Source organism: Vulpes lagopus, chromosome 10 (genome assembly GCF_018345385.1).
Source record: "Vulpes lagopus strain Blue_001 chromosome 10, ASM1834538v1, whole genome shotgun sequence".
NCBI lineage: Eukaryota > Metazoa > Chordata > Mammalia > Carnivora > Canidae > Vulpes > Vulpes lagopus.
In genome coordinates, this window is record NC_054833.1 from 93,423,556 (window position 1) to 93,442,475 (window position 18,920).

The 18,920-nt window shown below is 46.8% G+C and overlaps 1 protein-coding gene across 2 annotated transcripts; it reads left to right on the plus strand.

The window, feature by feature from the left end:
• Window positions 1–46: 46 nt before the first annotated feature.
• On the plus strand, window positions 47–18,651 carry EMC8 (ER membrane protein complex subunit 8). Of its 2 annotated transcripts, none has more exons than XM_041771788.1 (5): window positions 47–415; window positions 8,357–8,433; window positions 16,834–16,903; window positions 17,620–17,710; window positions 18,182–18,651. In XM_041771788.1, the coding sequence occupies exons 1-5, from the start codon at window positions 185–187 to the stop codon at window positions 18,352–18,354; spliced, it is 642 nt and encodes a 213-aa protein (XP_041627722.1). In that variant the 5' UTR covers window positions 47–184; the 3' UTR covers window positions 18,355–18,651. The 2 variants fall into 2 exon arrangements, with proteins under 2 accessions (XP_041627722.1, XP_041627724.1); XM_041771790.1 differs by having other exon boundaries at window positions 49–415; window positions 17,616–17,710.
• Window positions 18,652–18,920: the final 269 nt, after the last annotated feature.

Here is an 18,920-nt window from a genome sequence, read left to right on the forward strand (position 1 = left end):
GCAGCGCCGCGAGCGTCGTGAAAGGCCGGGCCGGGCCGCTTTACGGCGGCGCCGAGAGGCCGCTTTACGGCGGCGCCCGGCCCGAAGCGCGAGCGGAGAGCGAGTGAGGCGGGCGCGCGTCGGTTTCCCCCGGCGGGAGCGCAGCATCGGCCGGGCGGGGACCCGGGGCCCTGCCGGGCTCAGCATGCCCGGGGTGAAGCTGACCACCCAGGCTTACTGCAAGATGGTGCTGCACGGCGCCAAGTACCCCCACTGCGCCGTCAACGGGCTGCTGGTGGCCGAGAAGCAGAAGCCGCGCAAGGAGCACCTGCCCCTGGGCGGCCCGGGCGCCCACCACACGCTCTTCGTGGACTGCATCCCCCTCTTCCACGGCACCCTGGCCCTCGCCCCCATGCTGGAGGTGGCCCTCACGCTGGTAAGCGCGGGGGGGGGCGGTCCCCGCGGTACACAGGGAGCCCTGCGGCCGACGCTCTTAGGGGCGCGGGAGGCGGCCGGCCACGTCGCGTTCCTCGAACCCGAGGCCTTCGTGCAAACAGGCCCCCCGCCCCTGCGTCGGGGGTGTGGCGGTGCCGGCCTCCTGGCTGGTCCGCCGCGGTGCAGACACGGTGGTGCCGGGGCCCTCCGCACTCCGCAGCGCCGGGGTCGGCGTGGCAGGCGCCCGTCCCCTGGAACGTGCGGCCCCGCCGCTGACCTGGCGACACTCCGCGCGTGGGTTTAGATCCGTCAGCTCGGTGCCCCGAGTGGGCCTCGAACTCAGCACCTCGAGGTCAAGAGCCAGACGCCCCTAGACTGCACCCCCCGGGGGTTCAAGCGCTAGAGACTCCCGGTGACATTGCCGAGACCTTTTAGCCACCGCGCTGGGGTGTCTGCTTGAACGGCCGCTTTCCCCGAGGGGGGGGGGGGGTGAGGGGGAGCTTCAGCGCACAGATCACCTGGCCGGCAACTGAGTGAGTTCTAGGCAGTGCTGTCTGGGTTTTAGTGGCCAGTGGAGGGAAAAAGACCACCTCTAAGTTCCACCCAGTTGTTAGAGCCTTGGGGACTTCAGCTGTAACCTCCGAGCTACCGATCCCAGTGCCTGAGTTAGGATGCTGTTTACTTTTCACTTAAATATGAGCTATGGGCCTGAAGAAAAGTTAGTTCGTAGAAAGAGTAGTAAGTTTGAGGTGTAGACAGAGATCGGTTGTCTATGTTTCAGGCGAAATGAACCCGTTTCATAATTCACCTGAGTATGACATCTACATAAACCTTGGTAAGCAGGAAGTGTCCCTGGGCAAACGGTCCGACCCTAAAGTTACCGGGCACATCTTTGAGTGCCTATTACACGCAGCCACTGTATGAATTTCTTCAGATCACCTCTGGAGAGGATGTAGGTAGGACCTTTAGAAAATCAGTCAGTTTAGCTCCTAAAGAAATGTGCTGTCAGTACCAAGTCATCACTGGGGGGTGCGTGTGTATGTTTTAATGGAAATTTTTTCACTCAATGCCTTAATTATTCTGTTCTCGGGGATTGCAGGCTGATTGGTTATGTGAAGTGCAGTCACTTGCAGGGAACTAGATTTACCGGGAGCATTCGGTTTTCCAACAGTGTGCCAGGCCTGTGCTGGAGGAGGGACGTGGCTGTGGATCACAGCACATGCTTAGTTAGCACTTGAACCTGCAGGAAACACAAAATACAGTACCAAAGAATAAGTGTCACATGTGGGCTCAGGCAGTAAGTGTGAAAGGTCCAAAGCTAACCCAGGCTTGCAGAGTCCAGGAAGGCAGGCTGCCTGGAGAAATGGACATGCAAGGAGTGACACAGTGGGCTAGCCATAGTAACTGGGGGGCAGGCGTGGGGGGAGTTGAGGGGAGAGCGTTCAAGTCAGAGGAACCAGTGTGTGTGCAAAGGCCAGGAGAAAATGGGGGTGGGGCTAGAGTGTGGTATGTAAAGGGACTGGGGGCAGAGAGAGGTAAGCAATAGACAGGTTTCATTGTACAGCAACTTGGCAGATCACACAGTGGAGTTGGGGTACCATCGTGAGGACAGAGAGAAGCCCCTGGGGGAGAGTTGCGCAGTTGGATGTGTCCCAGAGTGATCACTGCAGCCTGCAGCAAGGAGGCAGAGTGCATACAAGACCAGAAGCCGGAGAGGTGATCTACACTGAGCACAGTGTGGCTGCAGAGGAGACAGATCACAGAGAACCAGGAGGAAGAATCTAATCCACAGGACTCAGTGATGAATTGCATGTGGACATAGGGAGAAGGAAACAAGGAGGACACCTCAGTGTCTGACTTATGCATTGGACATAGTGGTGCCAAATGAAGATGACCTAGTTTCTGGTATTGAGAAATGGATCTGGAATTTAGAAGATGGATGGGCTGGAGACGTAGATTGAGAACCGGTAGCTTCTCAGTGACTGTTGAAGCCATGAAAGCAGGACATATTGGCAGGAGCAGCATGTGCGACGAGGAGGGAGCTATGATAGAAGCCTGAGCAACTGTTGCTTCCACAGGGTGGATGGTAGAAGAGTTGGGCAGGGGATCCCTGGGTGGCTCAGCGGTTTAGCGGTTTAGCGCCTGCCTTCGGCCCAGGGCGTGATCCTAGAGACCCAGAATCAAGTCCCACATTGGGCTCCCTGCATGGAGCCTGCTTCTCCCTCTGCCTGTGTCTCTGCCTCTCTCTCTCTCTCTGTGTCTCTCATGAATAAATAAATAAAATCTTAAAAAAAAAGAAGAGTTGGGCAGGCTAGCTGAGGAGTTGCCAGAGGGGAGAGGTGTGTTGCTTTAAATCCATGTAAAATCCTATCAGAGGGCAGCCCTGGTGGCTTAGCGGTTTGGCGCCGCCTTCGGCCCATGGCGTGATCCTGGAGACCCAGGATCGGTCCGTGTCGGGCTCCCTGTGTGGAGCCTGCTTGTCCCTCTGCCTGTGTCTCTGCCTCTCTTTCTCTGTTTCTCATAAATAAATAAAATCTTATTTTAAAAAAATCCTATCAGAAATATCTAAGCACCTTAAAGACAAACTTGAACCTCACTTGGAATTGTCAAAGTATTACTAGTGCTTCTCATTTTTAAGTAAGCTTTACAGTTAAAACATTATATTACTATTATAAGATATAAATACATCTCTTGAGGAAATTAAACATAGGAACTATAAACAACTGTGTTGGAGTCACCTTTACATGAATTTTCCCAGAGGAGCAGAGCAGCCTCCCAAACCACTTGGAGAGGAAAAATACCCAGAAGAGACCTTGACTCGTAAAATGGCCTATTGCCTTCAGCCTCCCAGGAGGGGGAGGGGCACTGCATGAGGCTCTGTTTTGGTCTTGCTCCCCTGTGTCACTACACTCTGCCCTCACTCTCAGCTTGCAGCACTTCCTTCAGACACACCTGTTAGTGTTTGAGGCTCCCAGTCTGCAAAGTCTAGTCTAAACTGGATTCTATGCCACAACTTCTTTTTTTTTTTTTAGGTAGGCTCCACACCCAGCATGAAGCCCAGCATGTGGCTTGAACTCATGACCCTGAGGTCAAGACCTTAGCTGAGATCAAGAGTTGGACACTTAACTGACTGAGCCACTCAGGTGCCTCCATCTGAAAAATTTTTATTTCAATTAAGCTATTTATTTTTGTGCCATTCAGATTTTGACTTAGCAAATTTATAACCTGAAGGCAATGAAAAATCTCAGCATATGGAGCTGTAGTTTATCAATATATCAGCTATGGTAGATGTGATTTTACTAAAGCTTCTAAATCCATGAAATTATAAATGAGGCTTTTATTTTCATGGCTCTTTTCTATTCAGGGAGTTTCATGTTGTGATTATTTTTAGTAAGTGGGAAAGACTGACTTGATATGCAGTCCATCACAGGGCAGCGTTAGATTCCTTTGAAAAGCTTTTCATTATAATTTTCCATTTTAAAAAAAATCCTTTCATTTCTGGGTGCTTTTCATTTTTTTTTAAGTACTTATGCCTGTTATTTATCTTTATAACCCTTTGACGTAAGTAGTGACAGAATTATTTCTAATAGCAAAACCCATAAAATTTTAGCAGAAAAATTAGCATAGACCTGCTGTTTCTCTAATCCCTTTTTGTCTTTTTCTCCTCATTGATTTCCTGGTTCTTTGGAGCAGCTTTTGATTACATTCTGCCCAGATGACTTTCTTATTTACCAGTTGGTCTAGTCACTTTGATTTCTTTTTTTTTTTTTTTTTTTTTTTTTTGTCACTTTGATTTCAGTCCAAAATTCTTTCTGCTGCCTCACATGTGCCTTGTCTGTGCTCATTTGCATGGGCTACTGTCCTCTGGCTCTTTCCTAAACCCCCTACTTATTCTGCCCGCATTATCTCCAGAACATTCACATGCTAGCCTGGGAGAGGGAAATGGCTGTTCTGGGTCCTCTTTTCAGTTCTTCCCTCTAAATTTCATCCTCCCCATCCCACTTACCTAGGACCTCTTCTTTCATGGCTCCAGTTCCTTTCTGTTCCATAGAAAAACCAGCATCCCACTTGAGAAGGAGCTTTTCTTCTCAGTTAATTCAGCACGTCCTCTCCTTAGACTCCCCAGACCTGCTTATTGCTGTAGGCAGCAAGGCTCACAGACATCCTCAACTTGTAAGTGGCAGGTGTGGGAGTGACACCCTCTTCAGAGTGGCTCCTATGAGTTCCCTGCTTTACCTGCTTCATGGCAATGTTAAAGTCACAGGAGGTAGGTAATAGTGCTTTGAAAATTACAGTATCACACATGCAAATGCTAGCAAGTTTGCTGAGAAGCTAGTTTCTTTCTTTCTTTCTTTTTTTCTTTCTTTCTTTCTTTCTTTCTCTTTTTTTTTTTAAGATTTTATTTATTTATTCATGAGAGACAGAGAGAGGCAGAGATGTACGCAGATGGAGAAGCAGGCTCCATGCAGGGAGCCCGATGTGGGACCTGATCCTGGGACTGTGGGATCACGCCCTGAACCAAAGGCAGACGCTCAGCCACTGAGCCATCCGAGAAGCTGGTTTCTTTGTGCAGAGCTGAACTGGAAATGAATGAGTAGGGCCTTGTGCCTTTCATAGTTCTCCTATGTATCTAGGTAGAATGAGCCAGAAACGATTATGCACAGTTAAGTGTCTGTCCTCCTTTCCCTCTGAAAGACAGAAGAAACTACAAAGTAAATGTGGAATTTGGACCCTGTATGCAGAGTCACTTATACTAAGTTGACATCAGGTTTCAGAGTGTGTCCTGAGCTGTTGTCTTAATTTGGATTGTTTACAGGTTGTGTTGCAGGAGAGCAGGGAAAATGGAAAATAGATTCACAGAGAACAGAGGTCAGACAGCTGCTCAGTTCTTTTGCCTTGACCTGTCCCACTTGGGCACGAGTTGCCTTGACTGAGCAAGCTGCCTCTTAAATCCACTAATTTTTTTCATTTAACCAGCCCCTTGGGCTTTCTGCAGGATTCTGAACCTCCTCAAGATCTCCCTACCCTATCCTTGCTTCCCCTGCTCATGCTGCTCGTTTCTGCTCACCAACTTGTACCACACTCCAGATCACTCTCACCCATGAGGTCTGGTTCCTTTGTTGAAACCGTCAAAGAAAACTCTTCCATCTTATTAAAACTGATTCACCTGACCTCTATGAGCTTTGGTGCCTGGTGGGAGCCCTTAGTTCTACGTCCACCCTGTTGTGTTTTCCATTTTTCAGTTATGTGTCTAGCTGGACAGCTGCAGACAGGCAGTGTATGCCCATCGTTAGCATCCTTACAGGGGCACCTGGATGGCTCAGTCAGTTCAGTGCCTTGACTCTTGGTTTTGGCTCAGGTCATAAGCTCATGGGTTGTGGGATCAAGCCCCACGTAGTTCTGTGTTCAGTGGGAATCTGCTGGGAGATTCTCTCCCTCTGCTCCTCCCACTGCTCCCACACACCCACGTACTATCTGTCTCTCTCTCAAATAAATCTTTTTTAAAAAAAGGTATCTTTACAGTTAACTTGGTTGTCCTTGTTTGAATCATTCAAGTTTTAAAACCAAGCCAGTGCTTTTATGACCTGGTTCACTTCTAGGGCAGCCTCTTCAGAGAGTTCTGTTGAAAGTTCTAGAAGTCCAAATTCATGACCCTATTTTTCTGCTGGAATTGGTTAGGCCCTTACATTTGTTACAAGAATCAGTTTCACATCAGGTACTTTTTGTGTTCCCTGGACACAGACACAAGGTGATACCATGTGTATTGCTGGGAGACAAGTCCTGAACTGTTGCCTCCAGCCCAAGAAGGGATCTGGGTGCAGCTTAGAGTGCTCACTAAAGACTGCTTCTGGAGTAGTTAGATTATTATATTATTTTTAATATAACTAATAATCCTTATATTAAATGCAGTCAGCCAAAAATGATCCCCCAACACATCCACATCCTAATGTTCAGACCCATTAATACATGACCTTACTTGGCAAAGGGACTTTGCAGATGAGATTAAGATAAGGATCTTGAGGCGAGATGAACATGGATTATCTGACGAGTCCCCATGTAATCCTAAGGGTTCTTATAAGAAGGAGACAAGAGAGGGCCAGAGAAAGGAGATATGACAACAGAAGCAGAGGTCAGAATGATGCGGCCACCAGTCAAGGAATGTGGGTGACCTCTAGAGGCTGGACGAGACAAGGAGCGGATTCTCCCCAGAAGCTTCCCGAAGGAATCAGCCCTGATGACCATTTTAAACTTATCTTTAGTTCTGACTCTGGATAGAAGGACAAGCCTCACCAGAGAGCAAGGAGAGGAACACCCACGTGGGCAGCAAGGACACACTCAAGAGGCTGGTCTTTGAGTAGAAGCAAGAGCTGAGAGGGCTGCGCTGAAGGGGAGGCTAATCCTCTGAATTCGAGGTCAGGGAATGGGGCAGATGCCAGATTTTAGAGCTAGGCTCTGCCCTTTAGCGATAAAAACCAACAGGTTTAGAGGAAAAGAAAAGAAATTGCCACTGTAAGCAACATCAGTATTTCTGGAACCCAATCCTTTAACAGGTGATAGAAGTAAAATATAAGTGATTTGGGAGTAATTTGCAGCAAAGTTACAGTGAAAAGAGCCATTTCATAAATATTTTGGAGACATTGCCCTAATCTTTTGGATGGATGACCAAAACATCTTAATGGGTTCAGTGAGCCTTGGTTTTGACCCAATATGGTAATTTGTGAGCTCTTAAGAGGCCAGGATTATTATTCTAAGCCTTGTGCAAGCCAGGGAACCTTGGACTTATTGTGAAGTCTGCTTGTAGTCGTAGGGGATATTGCCTGAGCCCAAACCAGAATTCAAGAGAAAGAACAACACAACTGTTCGTTTGATTAAAGAAAAGGAAAAAAGAATATTTTTAACTAGTTAATTTACTATGAAAAACAAGGATTGATTTTATTTCCTCTTCAGACTGAAAATAGAATTTATTGCAGTATGTTATTAAAATTCCCTAATGGCAAAACGTTAGGATGACCTTTTATTGTTTTTAATAATAGCATTAGACCTGCAGGAAGCTAAATCTGATGAGGGATGAGTGGCGTTATAAAACAGACAAAAACTTTGAAAGTCTGCAGCCATGCTCCCATTTAAAAGCATGCTACAGGGGCAGCCTGGGTGGCTCAGCTGGTTTAGCGCCACCTTCGGCCCAGGGCATGATCCTGGAGACCCCGGGATCAAGTCCCACATCCGCCTCCCTGCATGGAGCCTGCTTCTCCCTCTGCCTGTGTCTCTGCCTCTCATGAATACACAAATAAAATCTTAAAAATAAATAAATAAATAAATGCTACAGGGAATTGAGTAGGAGAGTATATGTGCACATGTGTGTAAACACCCCTGCTTGCATCTGCCCACGCACACTTGCACATGTACCTGTTTACCCCACATGCCAGCATGAAGTATTTCTCATGGTTAGTTGCTAGGAATACAGAAATTTAAATTTAATAGTAAAAGGCTTGGTTTCAAGAGACCGAAGTTCCCATTCTGGCTCTGCTCCCTGGCTGTGCAAACTGAGGGCACCTCTGAGTTTTAGTTTGCTTATCTATGAAGGTTTGACTTCAGTGATCTGAAGGACTTACTCAAGCCCCAGGATCCTCCATTCTTTATATCTTAAGAGCAGGTGTGTAAAGATGGCCCCACTTCCCCACGGTGCTGCACCTGTACACTGTGGGCACTGGGGCCCCACAATGAGGGTGAGGCCACTCTCTCTGTTTTCTGTGCCCTCCCACAGACCGTGGACAGCAAGCTGGTGTGACTCTTCTCATGGGGAGAAAGATTCAGGGATTATACGTGTCTTGTCCCAGCATTTGGGGTGGGGTGGGAGGGCAGAGTCTCCTCTGAGTATTAAGAGGTGACGTTTAAGGGAAAATCGTTCATCTTTTCTTCCCAATTTTTGTTTCTCTTTCAGATTGATTCATGGTGCAAAGATAATAGCTATGTGATTGCTGGTTATTATCAAGCTAATGAACGAGTCAAGGATGCCAGGTATGTCGGTGCAAAAACCCTCTGGTCTGAAAGAATGATCATGGGACATCTCTGATACCCTTTTTGACCTTCTGTAGGCTCAGTGAGAACAAAACCCATCCCTGCCTTCTGTGCTTGTTTCTGGTGTGTGAGGGGAACTGTAGTGTGAATAATTCCAAACAACAGAAATTCCAGCACTTATATTAATCTGAGATTATGTTTTGTATCTTCTTTATTTTGCTTCAAGAAAGTTCATACAATGAAAGCAACAGTCAGGGGCCTCCAATTTCTGTCCCAACTAAGAATGATGTAAGGCAGAGCATGCAGAAAGAATATTGTTCTCTTTGGGGACAAATAAAATGACTTTTAAATTTGGTGCTTTTAGGGTCTGATACTGTGATGAAAATGTAGTGCTGATAGCTCCTTCACATGTCGCCCTCTAATTCTCACTAATGAGCAAATCTGCTTTCTTTCTGCCTTAGTCTGTGTCTCAACAGAAAAACCAATGCCACGCTGGAGTTAGGGTGATTGCAAGAGCACTCAACAGTGGGTGGTTTCCTAAGGTATAGGCTCACAGGGTAGTGCTATGACAGAAGGCAGTACCATCCTGGGGCCCAGAAGGGACAGGGAGGCAGAGTGTGGTAAAGAAGTTTAGGGACATAGCCAGCAGCCAACCTGCTACCTATGACCTGATAGGGAAAGCCCCAGAAGAGTCACTACCCTGACCTCCCTGTGATTTCCTCCACCTGGAAGCCAAGATGGGCGGTCTCCTACACGGCGCTCTCATGCTCTCCTCACGTTGTCAAATAGAGCCAACTGACTCCAGTGTCCAGGCAGTTAGGGGCTGCAGTGGAGGATCACAGACCAAAACGCCGCCTGGAGTTATGTGCTCAGCATAGGCAAGAGGGTGGACTCAATATGTTTGGAAATATACAGTAAGCTGGTGCCTGAGTACTGCTGTCAATAAGGCACAGATGCACCAGTCAGGAGTCAGAGGGAGGGTAACCAACACAATGCTGTTAAAACCCCCACTTGGACAACAACACACAGGGCCTCTGTGGTCCCAGGACCCACCACTCTTACAACCTCACTCTATCTAGGACCCCTTCTCCATTTGATCCCACCCACCTCCCACACTTCCATCTCTCATCCAGAGCATACTCAAAGGGCCCTTGTTGGTCTTGGTCTGTGTTACACAAAAGATCCTGGGCCAGGCTCTGCTGAACAGGAGCTAAACATTCTTGGCCTTTGCCTTTAGGTTGCTGGATTGTACATGGGAGATAGTGCCGGTGTAGGACTGTAGTGCCAGCCTGAGGTCACGTGCCCTGATGGTGGTGCACAAGCTGTGATAGCAAGTGCGATGGGGAACTCCTCCACTGGGATGGCCAAAGCAGCCCTTAGGGAGGGGTGTCATTTGAATGCCTGGGAGTGGGTGGAGTCTTGTCAGGTGCACATGTGGAGAACAGGAAGGATGAGCGTCCAGAGAGGGGACAGAGTGAGGTAGCCAGCAGGTGGAAACAGGAGCCTGGGGTGTGCACAGGGAAATGGCTAGAAAGTGACACTGTAAAGGTAGGACTCTAAGGCCTTCCAACTTTCAGTATAAGTGGGGAGCTGTCCTTGGAAGGAGTGTTTCCTGAACTGAGCAGCTGCTCTTGCAGAAAGACAAGGAGACCAAGCAGGAGGCAATGCCACCAGTTTGTTGAGTGTAGATGCCTCCCTTTCCTCCCACCACACCTCAACTCCTCGCCTCACATGGTTGCCCCAAATGTATGTGCACTGCTCTTACCTGCTGTGTGCCTCATTTGGCTCATAGCTCTGTCTTCCTGCCTCTTTTTTTTTTTTTTTTTAAGATTCCATTTATTTATTCATGAGAGACAGAGAGAGAGACAGAGACACAGGCAGAGGGAGAAGCAGGCCCCATGCAGGGAGCCCAATGCAGGACTTGATCCTGGGACCACAGGATCATGCCCTGGGCTGAAGGCAGGTGCTAATCCACTGAGCCACCCAGGGATCCCCTCCTGCCTCTTTTTGGACCCATTCTGGCCCAGTCCAGAATTCTACTCAGCCCCCATTTTCGTGCTGCTCAGAACTTCTAGACTTTCGCGGTTCCTTCGCTTGCTCTACTCAAGGAGATTTTACATTCCCCTATTGATGTATATGTTTAACTGCCTACTAACAGACCCTTGTCAGGTCTGTAGCGGTATTAAACATGAGCTGGGGAACAAGAGTGCCCAGTCACCCTTGAGTCCCTTCTGAAGAGTCTCTGCTGGACTTGGTGTCTGTGCCATTGCTATGTTAGGATTTACTGGCGCCCTCCTGTCTAACTCTCACAAGGACACTCAAGTGAAGAAAGTCCAGCTAGAGATGGTCACTGTACAAAGGCCAAACAGCTTGGAAGCCCAGGAGCTGTGATTATGCTAATTTCTCTTCTTGAATACTATTTTCCTCTCCTGGAAAGTCTTCACTTCCCTCTTCAGCCAGACTTAGCTAAAACGTTGCTTTTCCTTTAGAAATAGCAGCTGAGGGATGCCTGGGTGGCTCAGCAGTTGAGCGTCTGCCTTTGGCCCAGGTTGTGATCCTGGAATCCTGGGATCAGGTTCCGCATCGGGCTCCCTGCATGGAGCCTGCTTCTCCCTCTCTCTGTGTCTCTCATGGATAAATAAATAAAATCTTAAAAAGAAAGAAAGAAAGAGAGAGAGAGAGAGAGGGAGGGAGGGAGGGAGGGAGGAAGGAAGGAAGGAAGGAAGAAATAGCAGCTGATTAACAGTGTCTCACAGTCTTAAAGCTGGATAGCCTTGGATTCAAATCTTAGCTGACTTACTGATTTACCTCCAAGGGCCTTGGTGGTCCTATCTGTAAAATGGCAGTAAAAGCTTATGCCTCAGAAATTGGTCTGGAGGACATAGTGAAGCAACATACACCATGTTTAGCTTTGTGCTTGGTTCAAAGTAGAAGCTTTCACTATTACTAGTCCCATGATGACTTTTTTGAAAAAAGGATCATTCAGACGAACTCTTGGGACTACACCAAAATAAAAAGCTTTTGCATGGCAAAGGAAACCATCATCAAAACAAAAAGGCAAGGTACTGAATGGGAGAAGATGTTTGCAAATGATATATCCCATATGGGGTCAATATCCAAAATATATGAAGAGGGACGCCTGGGTGGCTCAGTGGTTGAGCGTCTGCCTTTGGCTCAGGACGTGATCCTGGATTCCTGGGATCGAGTCCCGCATCGGGCGCTTTGCATGGAGCCTGCTTCTCCTCCCTCTGCCTGTGTCTCTGCCTCTCTTTCTGTGTCTCTCATGAATAAATAAATAAAATCTTAAAAAAAAAATATATATATATATATATGTATATATATATATGTATATATATATGTATATATATATGTATATGTATATATGTATATATATATATATATGAAGAACTTACACAACTCAAAACCCCAAAAAAGCAAACAATAAAAAATGGACAGATGACCTGAATAGACATTTTTCCAAAGACCTACAGATAGCACAACAGACCCGAGAGGATGGATGCTCAGCATCATTGATCATCAGGGAAATGCCTATCAAAACCACAGTAAGATGTCACCTCACACCAGTCAGAAAGGCTAGAATCAGAAACACAAGAAATACCAAGTGTTGGTGGGGATGTGGAAAAAAGGGAATCCTCTGCACTGTTGGTAGGAATATTGGTGCAACTTCTGTGGAAAACTGTATGGAGGTTCCCCAAATACCATGTGATTCACTAATTCCACTAATGGATATTTAACCAAAGAAAATAAAAACATTAATCAGGAAAGGTGTGCACCCCTACATTTGCCATACCACTATTTATAACAGCCAAGACGTGGAAACTGCCCGTGTCCGTCCATTGGTGAATGGACACAGAAGATGTGAATATATCCATAGATTAGTACTCAGCCATGAAATAAAATGAGATCTTGCCATTACGACAATGTGGATGGACCTACAGATACTAAGTGAAATAAGTCAGAGAAAGATAAATACTATATGATTTCACTTACATGTGGAATCTAAAAAACAAACCCAATTTTTGGGGCACCTGGCTGGCTCACTCTGTGGACCGTGCGAATCTTGATCTCTTGGTTGTGAGTTCAGGCCCCAGGTGGTATAGAGATTACTTAAAAGTAAAAAAAATCTGGGCAGCCCCCGTGGCGCAGCAGTTTGGCGCCGCCTGCAGCCTGGGGTGTGATCCTGGAGACCCAAGATCGAGTCCCACGTTGGGCTCCCTGTATGGAGCTTGCTTGTGTCTCTGCCTCTCTCTCTCTCTCTATGTCTATGAATAAAATAAATTAAATCTTTAAAAAAAAAAGGCAAAAAATCTTTAAAATAGCTGTAAATTAATTAATTAAATTTAAAAGGCTCATAACTATAAAGAGCAAACTGGTGGTCACCAGGGGTAGGGGGAAAATAGAAGGGAATTAAGAGGTATAAACTTCCAGTTATAAAATAAATAAGTAAAAAAATAAATAAATAAAATAAGCCACAGAGATAAAAGTACAGCATAGGAAACATAGTTTTAAAAAAATCAGTGTTTTATGTTGTAAAAAGAAATGTAAGGTGCTTGTAACACTTTCACTTATTTACTAAACTTCAGGTCATTATGTCAGATTTTGTTAGAGCACTTCCTAATTGCTGGTGTTTTGCTTTCTGCTTTGCATTTCAAGCGGGTAAATGTCAGCACCAACACAGTGTCCTGGTCTGAGGTTAGATGCTCAGTTAACAGCTTTTTTTTTTTTTTTTAAAGATTTTATTTATTTACTCATGAGAGACACAGAGAGAGGGGCACAGACACAGGCAGAGGGAGAAGCAGGCTCCATGCAGGGAGCCCGATGTGGGACTCGATCCAGGTCTCCAGGATCACGCCCTGGGGGCGCTAAACCACTGAGCTACCCAGACTGCCAGTTACTAGCTTTTATTTTTATTTTATTTTTTTTTAATTTTTATTTATTTATTTATTATAGTCACACACAGAGAGAGAGAGAGGCAGAGACATAGGCAGAGGGAGAAGCAGGCTCCATGCACCAGGAGCCCGACGTGGGATTCGATCCCGGGTCTCCAGGATCGCGCCCTGGGCCAAAGGCAGGCGCTAAACTGCTGCGCCACCCAGGGATCCCCAGTTACTAGCTTTTATATCAAGAATAGAGATCTCAGTTCAAGTGAATGCCTAGCTTTGTGCTAGTTGGGGGGGGGGGGGTGTAAAGTGGTATCTGCAGTTTTATTTGACCACTGAGGCTTCATGGGAACAGAGTTGATACAGCCTAATAAGCAAAATAGTGACCTTACTATCATCATGTGACAGTTGTACATTAGAAATGCAGTTAGGGCTGGGGCAAGTCAGCATTTGAGACAAAGTAAATAATACCAAAAAATGTAGACAAAATTGGCAATTCTTTCAAATCCTTTTTTAAATCATTAACTACAATTTTAACTTTATCAAGAATACATTTTAGTGCAGCCCTCTGTGTGTGTGTGTGTGTGTGTGTGTCTCATGAATAAATTTTTAAAAATTTTTTTTAGAAGAATACATTTTAAATTTGAGTTCTTGAGAATCTGCATGGTAGTTCTTATTTTTGTTTTGTTTTTGTTTCTAAGATTTTACTTATTCAGAGAGACAGAGAGAGAGGGGCAGAGACACAGGCAGAGGGAGAAGCAGGCTCCATACAGGAAGCCCGATGCGGGACTCGATCACGAGTTTCCGGGATCACACCCCATGCCGCAGACAGTGCTAAACCGCTGTGCCATCGGGGCTGCCCTAGTTCTTGTTTTTATTTTTTTATTTTTTAAGATTTTATTTATTTATTCATGATAGAGAGAGAGAGGCAGGCAGAGAGAGAAGCAGGCTCCATGCCAGGAGCCCGACGTGGGACTCGATCCTGGGACTCCAGGACCACACCCTGGGTCAAAGGCAGGCGCTAAACCGCTGAGCCACCCAGGGATCCCCTAGTTCTTTTTTTTAATGAATGTTTCTTAACCCCCTTCCTGATAAAAGTCTCTGTCTAAAGATGATCATCATAAATGTTAGGATGATAGTTTTTGTTTTTTAAAGATTTTATTTATTTGAAAGAACATGAGCAAGGGCGTTGGGCCCACAAGGGGGTGAGCTGGGGAGGAGAGAGCAGACTCCTCACTGAGCAAGGAGCCTAATGCAGGGCTCTATCCTAGGACCCTGAGATCATGACCTGAGCCAAAGGCAGACACTGAGCCACTCAGGCATCCCAGAATAATAGTTTTGTAAGTTTCTTTATAGTAGATGCTTTACACAAATGCTGACTTTTTTTCCCTTTGCACCTAAGGTGTAAGTGAGTTAGGGATGTCAGCGTGTGTGTCATGCACATTTCATGGATGAACAGGAAAGCCTCCATGGCTCCAGCCCCACTCCTTGCCATTTGCCATTGAAGCCATGGGAACTGTGCACCTGCCAGTTCCGGGTAAACACAGTATAGCCCTGCCATGTGGAGCTTTCCATGGTGGCCTGAAGGACAGGAACCCCTGGGGCCCTTTCTCTTTGAACCTGCTTTGCTGTTCATTTTTCCTAATCCTGTAGACTTACAATCAGCACATCACTACAAATTCTCCATTTTAAATGTGAAAATAGAATAATTAGATAAAATAATTCATTTTCATAAAACATTGTTAATCTTTTTTTTCCAGCTCAATCACAACATAATTATATAGGATGTTCCTTAAGTAAACCCACAATTATCAATGTGTTTTTTACAGCCATTAAAATATACATGGCTCAGTTCTTGCTTCAAAAAACTGAGGCTCTCATTGTGCTGGAAAAACAAGATGCACAAAAAGATAACTGCATGTGCAAGATAACACCTGCACAAGGATTAGGTGTTAAAGCACTTTAGAAGTAGGGTTTAGAGACGGCACAAATGGACCCCCTCTGAGGCAGTTTGACAAGACCTCCCATAGAGGATGGTGTTTTCTGGGCATTAAAGATGGGAAGCAATTCAGTAAGCAGAAACCAGCATGGCAGGGCATCACAAACAGGGAACAGTGTGAACGAGGGGGAGGAGTGTGTGAGAGAGACAGTTTGTAGACCATTCCATTGAAATTAAAGATGCACAAAGGACTGCTTCTGAGTAGGAACAGTAACTAGGTCCACAGGGAGAAAGGCCTCAATCTCCCAGGCTGAGAACGGTGGGCTGTTAGATCACAAGCAATGGTGAGCAACAGGAGACAGGATGGAAGTTTCACTTTAAGAAAATTGATCTAAGGAGAGTTTTCAGGATATGTGAAATAAGAAGAGCCTAGAAATTGAGACCAGTTTGGAAGCAATTTTTGAAATCCAAGTGTGGAATGATAGCCTAAACACAGCGGATGGCAGGGCAGACAGAAGCCGAGGCAAGGAGGGAGTTTGGGGCAGCTGGTGAGGACTCAGAGAAGAGTAGGAAACCAGAGAAACTAGAGCAGCCAGCAGCCTGGACACAGGAGGCTCCAGTGGGGTGGCTGGGGCGAGTGGGGGTACTTGACGGACCTCCAGGGTACAGACCCTTGAAGCTAAGGGGGTAGGCACTGCAGGACAAGACTCAGCTTATTAAAGATTAAGATATATTAAAGTTCACGAAACATGGTTGAAAGGAGAGAATTGGACAGGGGCTAGAGGGAACCAGTTAAATAATATTTTTTCCTAAGAAGGAAAAGTCTGGCTCAAATTGGGCAGCAGAGCAGGGACACTGGGAGGAGAGGACATAAAGGAAGCCCCTAAGGAGGAAGTGTGCATGGAGAGGCCTGTGGATGAGAGGAGGCCTTTGCCTGATACAGAATCAAAAAATAGTTGGGGCGTGGTGGGTGGGGGTGGCACAGGGATGATGCGGGAGCCTCTCTAGCTTGCTTTAATGGACTTAAAGGTAGCAGGTTATCATTTATCAAAGTTGGGATGGGCCAAAGCCCACAACTGATGGCTGACAAGAATGGAGAAGATTTGGAATGGCCTAGGAATTTTCTAAATTAAAAAACAAATGGCTCGATTGCCTGCAGCTAAGAGGTGGATGGAGTTCCTTTGCAAGTGTGCAGTGGAGCAAACAGCCTGGGAGGCATCCAACCTGGAGCTCAGAGGATGGGGAAGTACACCAGGGGTCTGTGGCCTGCTGGGGCTGGGGTGGGGGGGGGGCTGCTCTCTATGGAGTTCCAGGGAGCCTTTCTGGTTAGAAGGTGTCTCTTCTGGAACGCACGGACCTGCTTTGCACCTTATTCCCTGTCGCCCTATGGCATGCCCTATCCTTGGTACCTGCAATGGCCATAAGCCGCTCTGACTGGCGTGAGGAGCACACACAGGTGATTGGTGTATCGTTCATATTGGTGCTTGTTAGCCCTGCCATAGGGGGACCATGCGGGATGGTGGAAGCTGAGACTCAGCTCACTGTCATGTTTTTTTGCAGTCCGAACCAGGTCGCAGAAAAGGTGGCCTCCAGAATCGCCGAGGGCTTCAGCGATACTGCTCTCATCATGGTGAGTCCCTTTTGGGTACCCACTGTCATGTTTTCTGTTGCATGGACAGAAAGGACAGCTGCTTAGCCTTCTCGCAGTAACATGGAGCTTTATCGCACGAGTGGTCTTCTCTGCAGACATTGCAACAGGCCGGTGCCACCCTCTGTGGTCTCCTCCTGGCTGCAGACTCCGCAGGCGCAGTATGAATGCCACTGCAGCCACAGCAAGTTCCCTGCCTCCACAGGGGGAGGCAGTCTCGCTCAGCGGTTCTCAAGGGGGGGGTCTCTATGCCAGCATCAGCACCACTTGGGAACTTGCCAGAAATGCAGATTCTCAGGGCCCAGCAGGTGGCTTTAATAAGCTTCCAGATGATTCCGAGGCACACTCAAGTGTGAAAGCCACTGAATTAGCTGACAGCCCGAAGGGAAAGAAGTCAGGTGGACTGTCACGAAGATCAAAAGCCTTGTTACACAGGCTCAGTTCAGACAATTCTGACAGGGAAGGAAGAAGTAATATTCAGAAGCTCTGCTTTTATGTAAAAACCATAGTACTTGGCATTTATTGTACATTACACACAGTTAACCTTAGACCATATTTGAGGTGTGATTGCATGTGTCAGATTCATGGTGTCCATGTGCTGTGAGGTGGGTTTCCATCTGTGCCATGAGGAGGTACCTGAGGACTTGCAGAAATGTAGCTCTGTTCACGAGTGCATCCTTTGTCTTGTGCACAGGTAGACAACACTAAGTTTACGATGGACTGCGTGGTGCCTACAATCCATGTGTACGAACACCATGAAAACAGATGGCGGTGCAGGGACCCACACTAGTGAGTGCTGCATTCTCGGGGTGACCTGTGTACCTGTGTACGGAATGCTATGGGCTGTTCTCCAGGGCAGCGTAGAAACCTCATGCAGAAATCATGCATGTTCCCCGGCTCCTGAGAGAGCTCGAGTGTTACTTCTGGTTCTTCCAACCCCTGGAAGAACCTGTTTTGGTATGAACCAAAACAAATGCCTGTACCGCTCTCAGGCATTTGTTTTGGTTCATAATCACTTAGAAAGCTTCCACCACCACCCCCTCCAGCTTCTTTAGATTTTTGTTTGGAGGGCGTCTCTTTTATTTCTTAACCATGCTTCATATTCTTTGTGCACATCTTTGGGTGTTTGAAACTTGTCTTGCTAGCATTCCTGATTGTCTTCCTTTATACCAGTGGGTATGTGGCCGGTTTTCTGTGTCCTCTGTTGGAAAACCACCTGTTTTTCGCTGAGAGGCTGATCTCTCCTATTTCACGTCATAGTGATTACTGTGAAGACTGGCCAGAGGCCCAGAGGATCTCAGCATCACTCCTGGACAGCCGGTCCTACGAAACACTTGTGGATTTCGACAACCACCTGGATGACATTCGGAATGACTGGACAAACCCAGAGATCAATAAAGCCGTTCTACATCTGTGCTAGGGAGGGGTTTTAGTGACTGGTCTTTGGGCATTTCCACTACACTGAAGAAGAAAGCTATTTTTAAATGTAAATAAGATCCCTCCTAGCCTGTGTGGAAAGCCGACAGTTTTTGGAGGTGGCATATGCCCTGACAAAGGGCAGAATGTCCATCAGCCATCTTTTAATGCAGAGTCTCTAGAAGAGGTGCAGACTTTCCCATCTGACCGGCCCTGTGGAGTCCTGCCCAGTTGTATGTTGCTCTAATCCTCCAAATCAAAGCTGTTTCTGCTTGTCCGAGATCATTCCTATTAAAGAGTTTTAACTAACCTTTTATAATCTTCAGAGAATACTTTTTAAGGCTTATGAACTGCCTATAAAAGAAAAAAGCCCAGATCTTATACTTGAGTGAGTGAGTGCGAGTTTTCCTCCTGTTGGGGTTTGTGTCGTCCAGTGCTGGGATCAGCGTGCACTCAGCGTTTTGCCCTCGGGAGGCTGTGGCCGCGAACAGTGCTGCCCCACACCGGTTGGGCTCATGTAGCTGCCGCAACGACACAGTGGGAATAATGCCACTGTTGCCTAAGAAACCTTCATCGTTAAGGG

What these genes read in the sequence shown, in the direction of transcription:
- EMC8 (XM_041771788.1), top strand. Translation starts at nt 185, where the DNA reads ATGCCCGGGGTGAAGCTGACCACCCAGGCTTACTGCAAGATGGTGCTG. An exon ending in GAACGAGTCAAGGATGCCAG is followed by an intron (nt 8,434 to 16,833) that starts GTATGTCGGTGC and finishes GTTTTTTTGCAG; the next exon opens with TCCGAACCAGGTCGCAGAAA. An exon ending in GCGATACTGCTCTCATCATG is followed by an intron (nt 16,904 to 17,619) that starts GTGAGTCCCTTT and finishes GTGCACAGGTAG; the next exon opens with ACAACACTAAGTTTACGATG.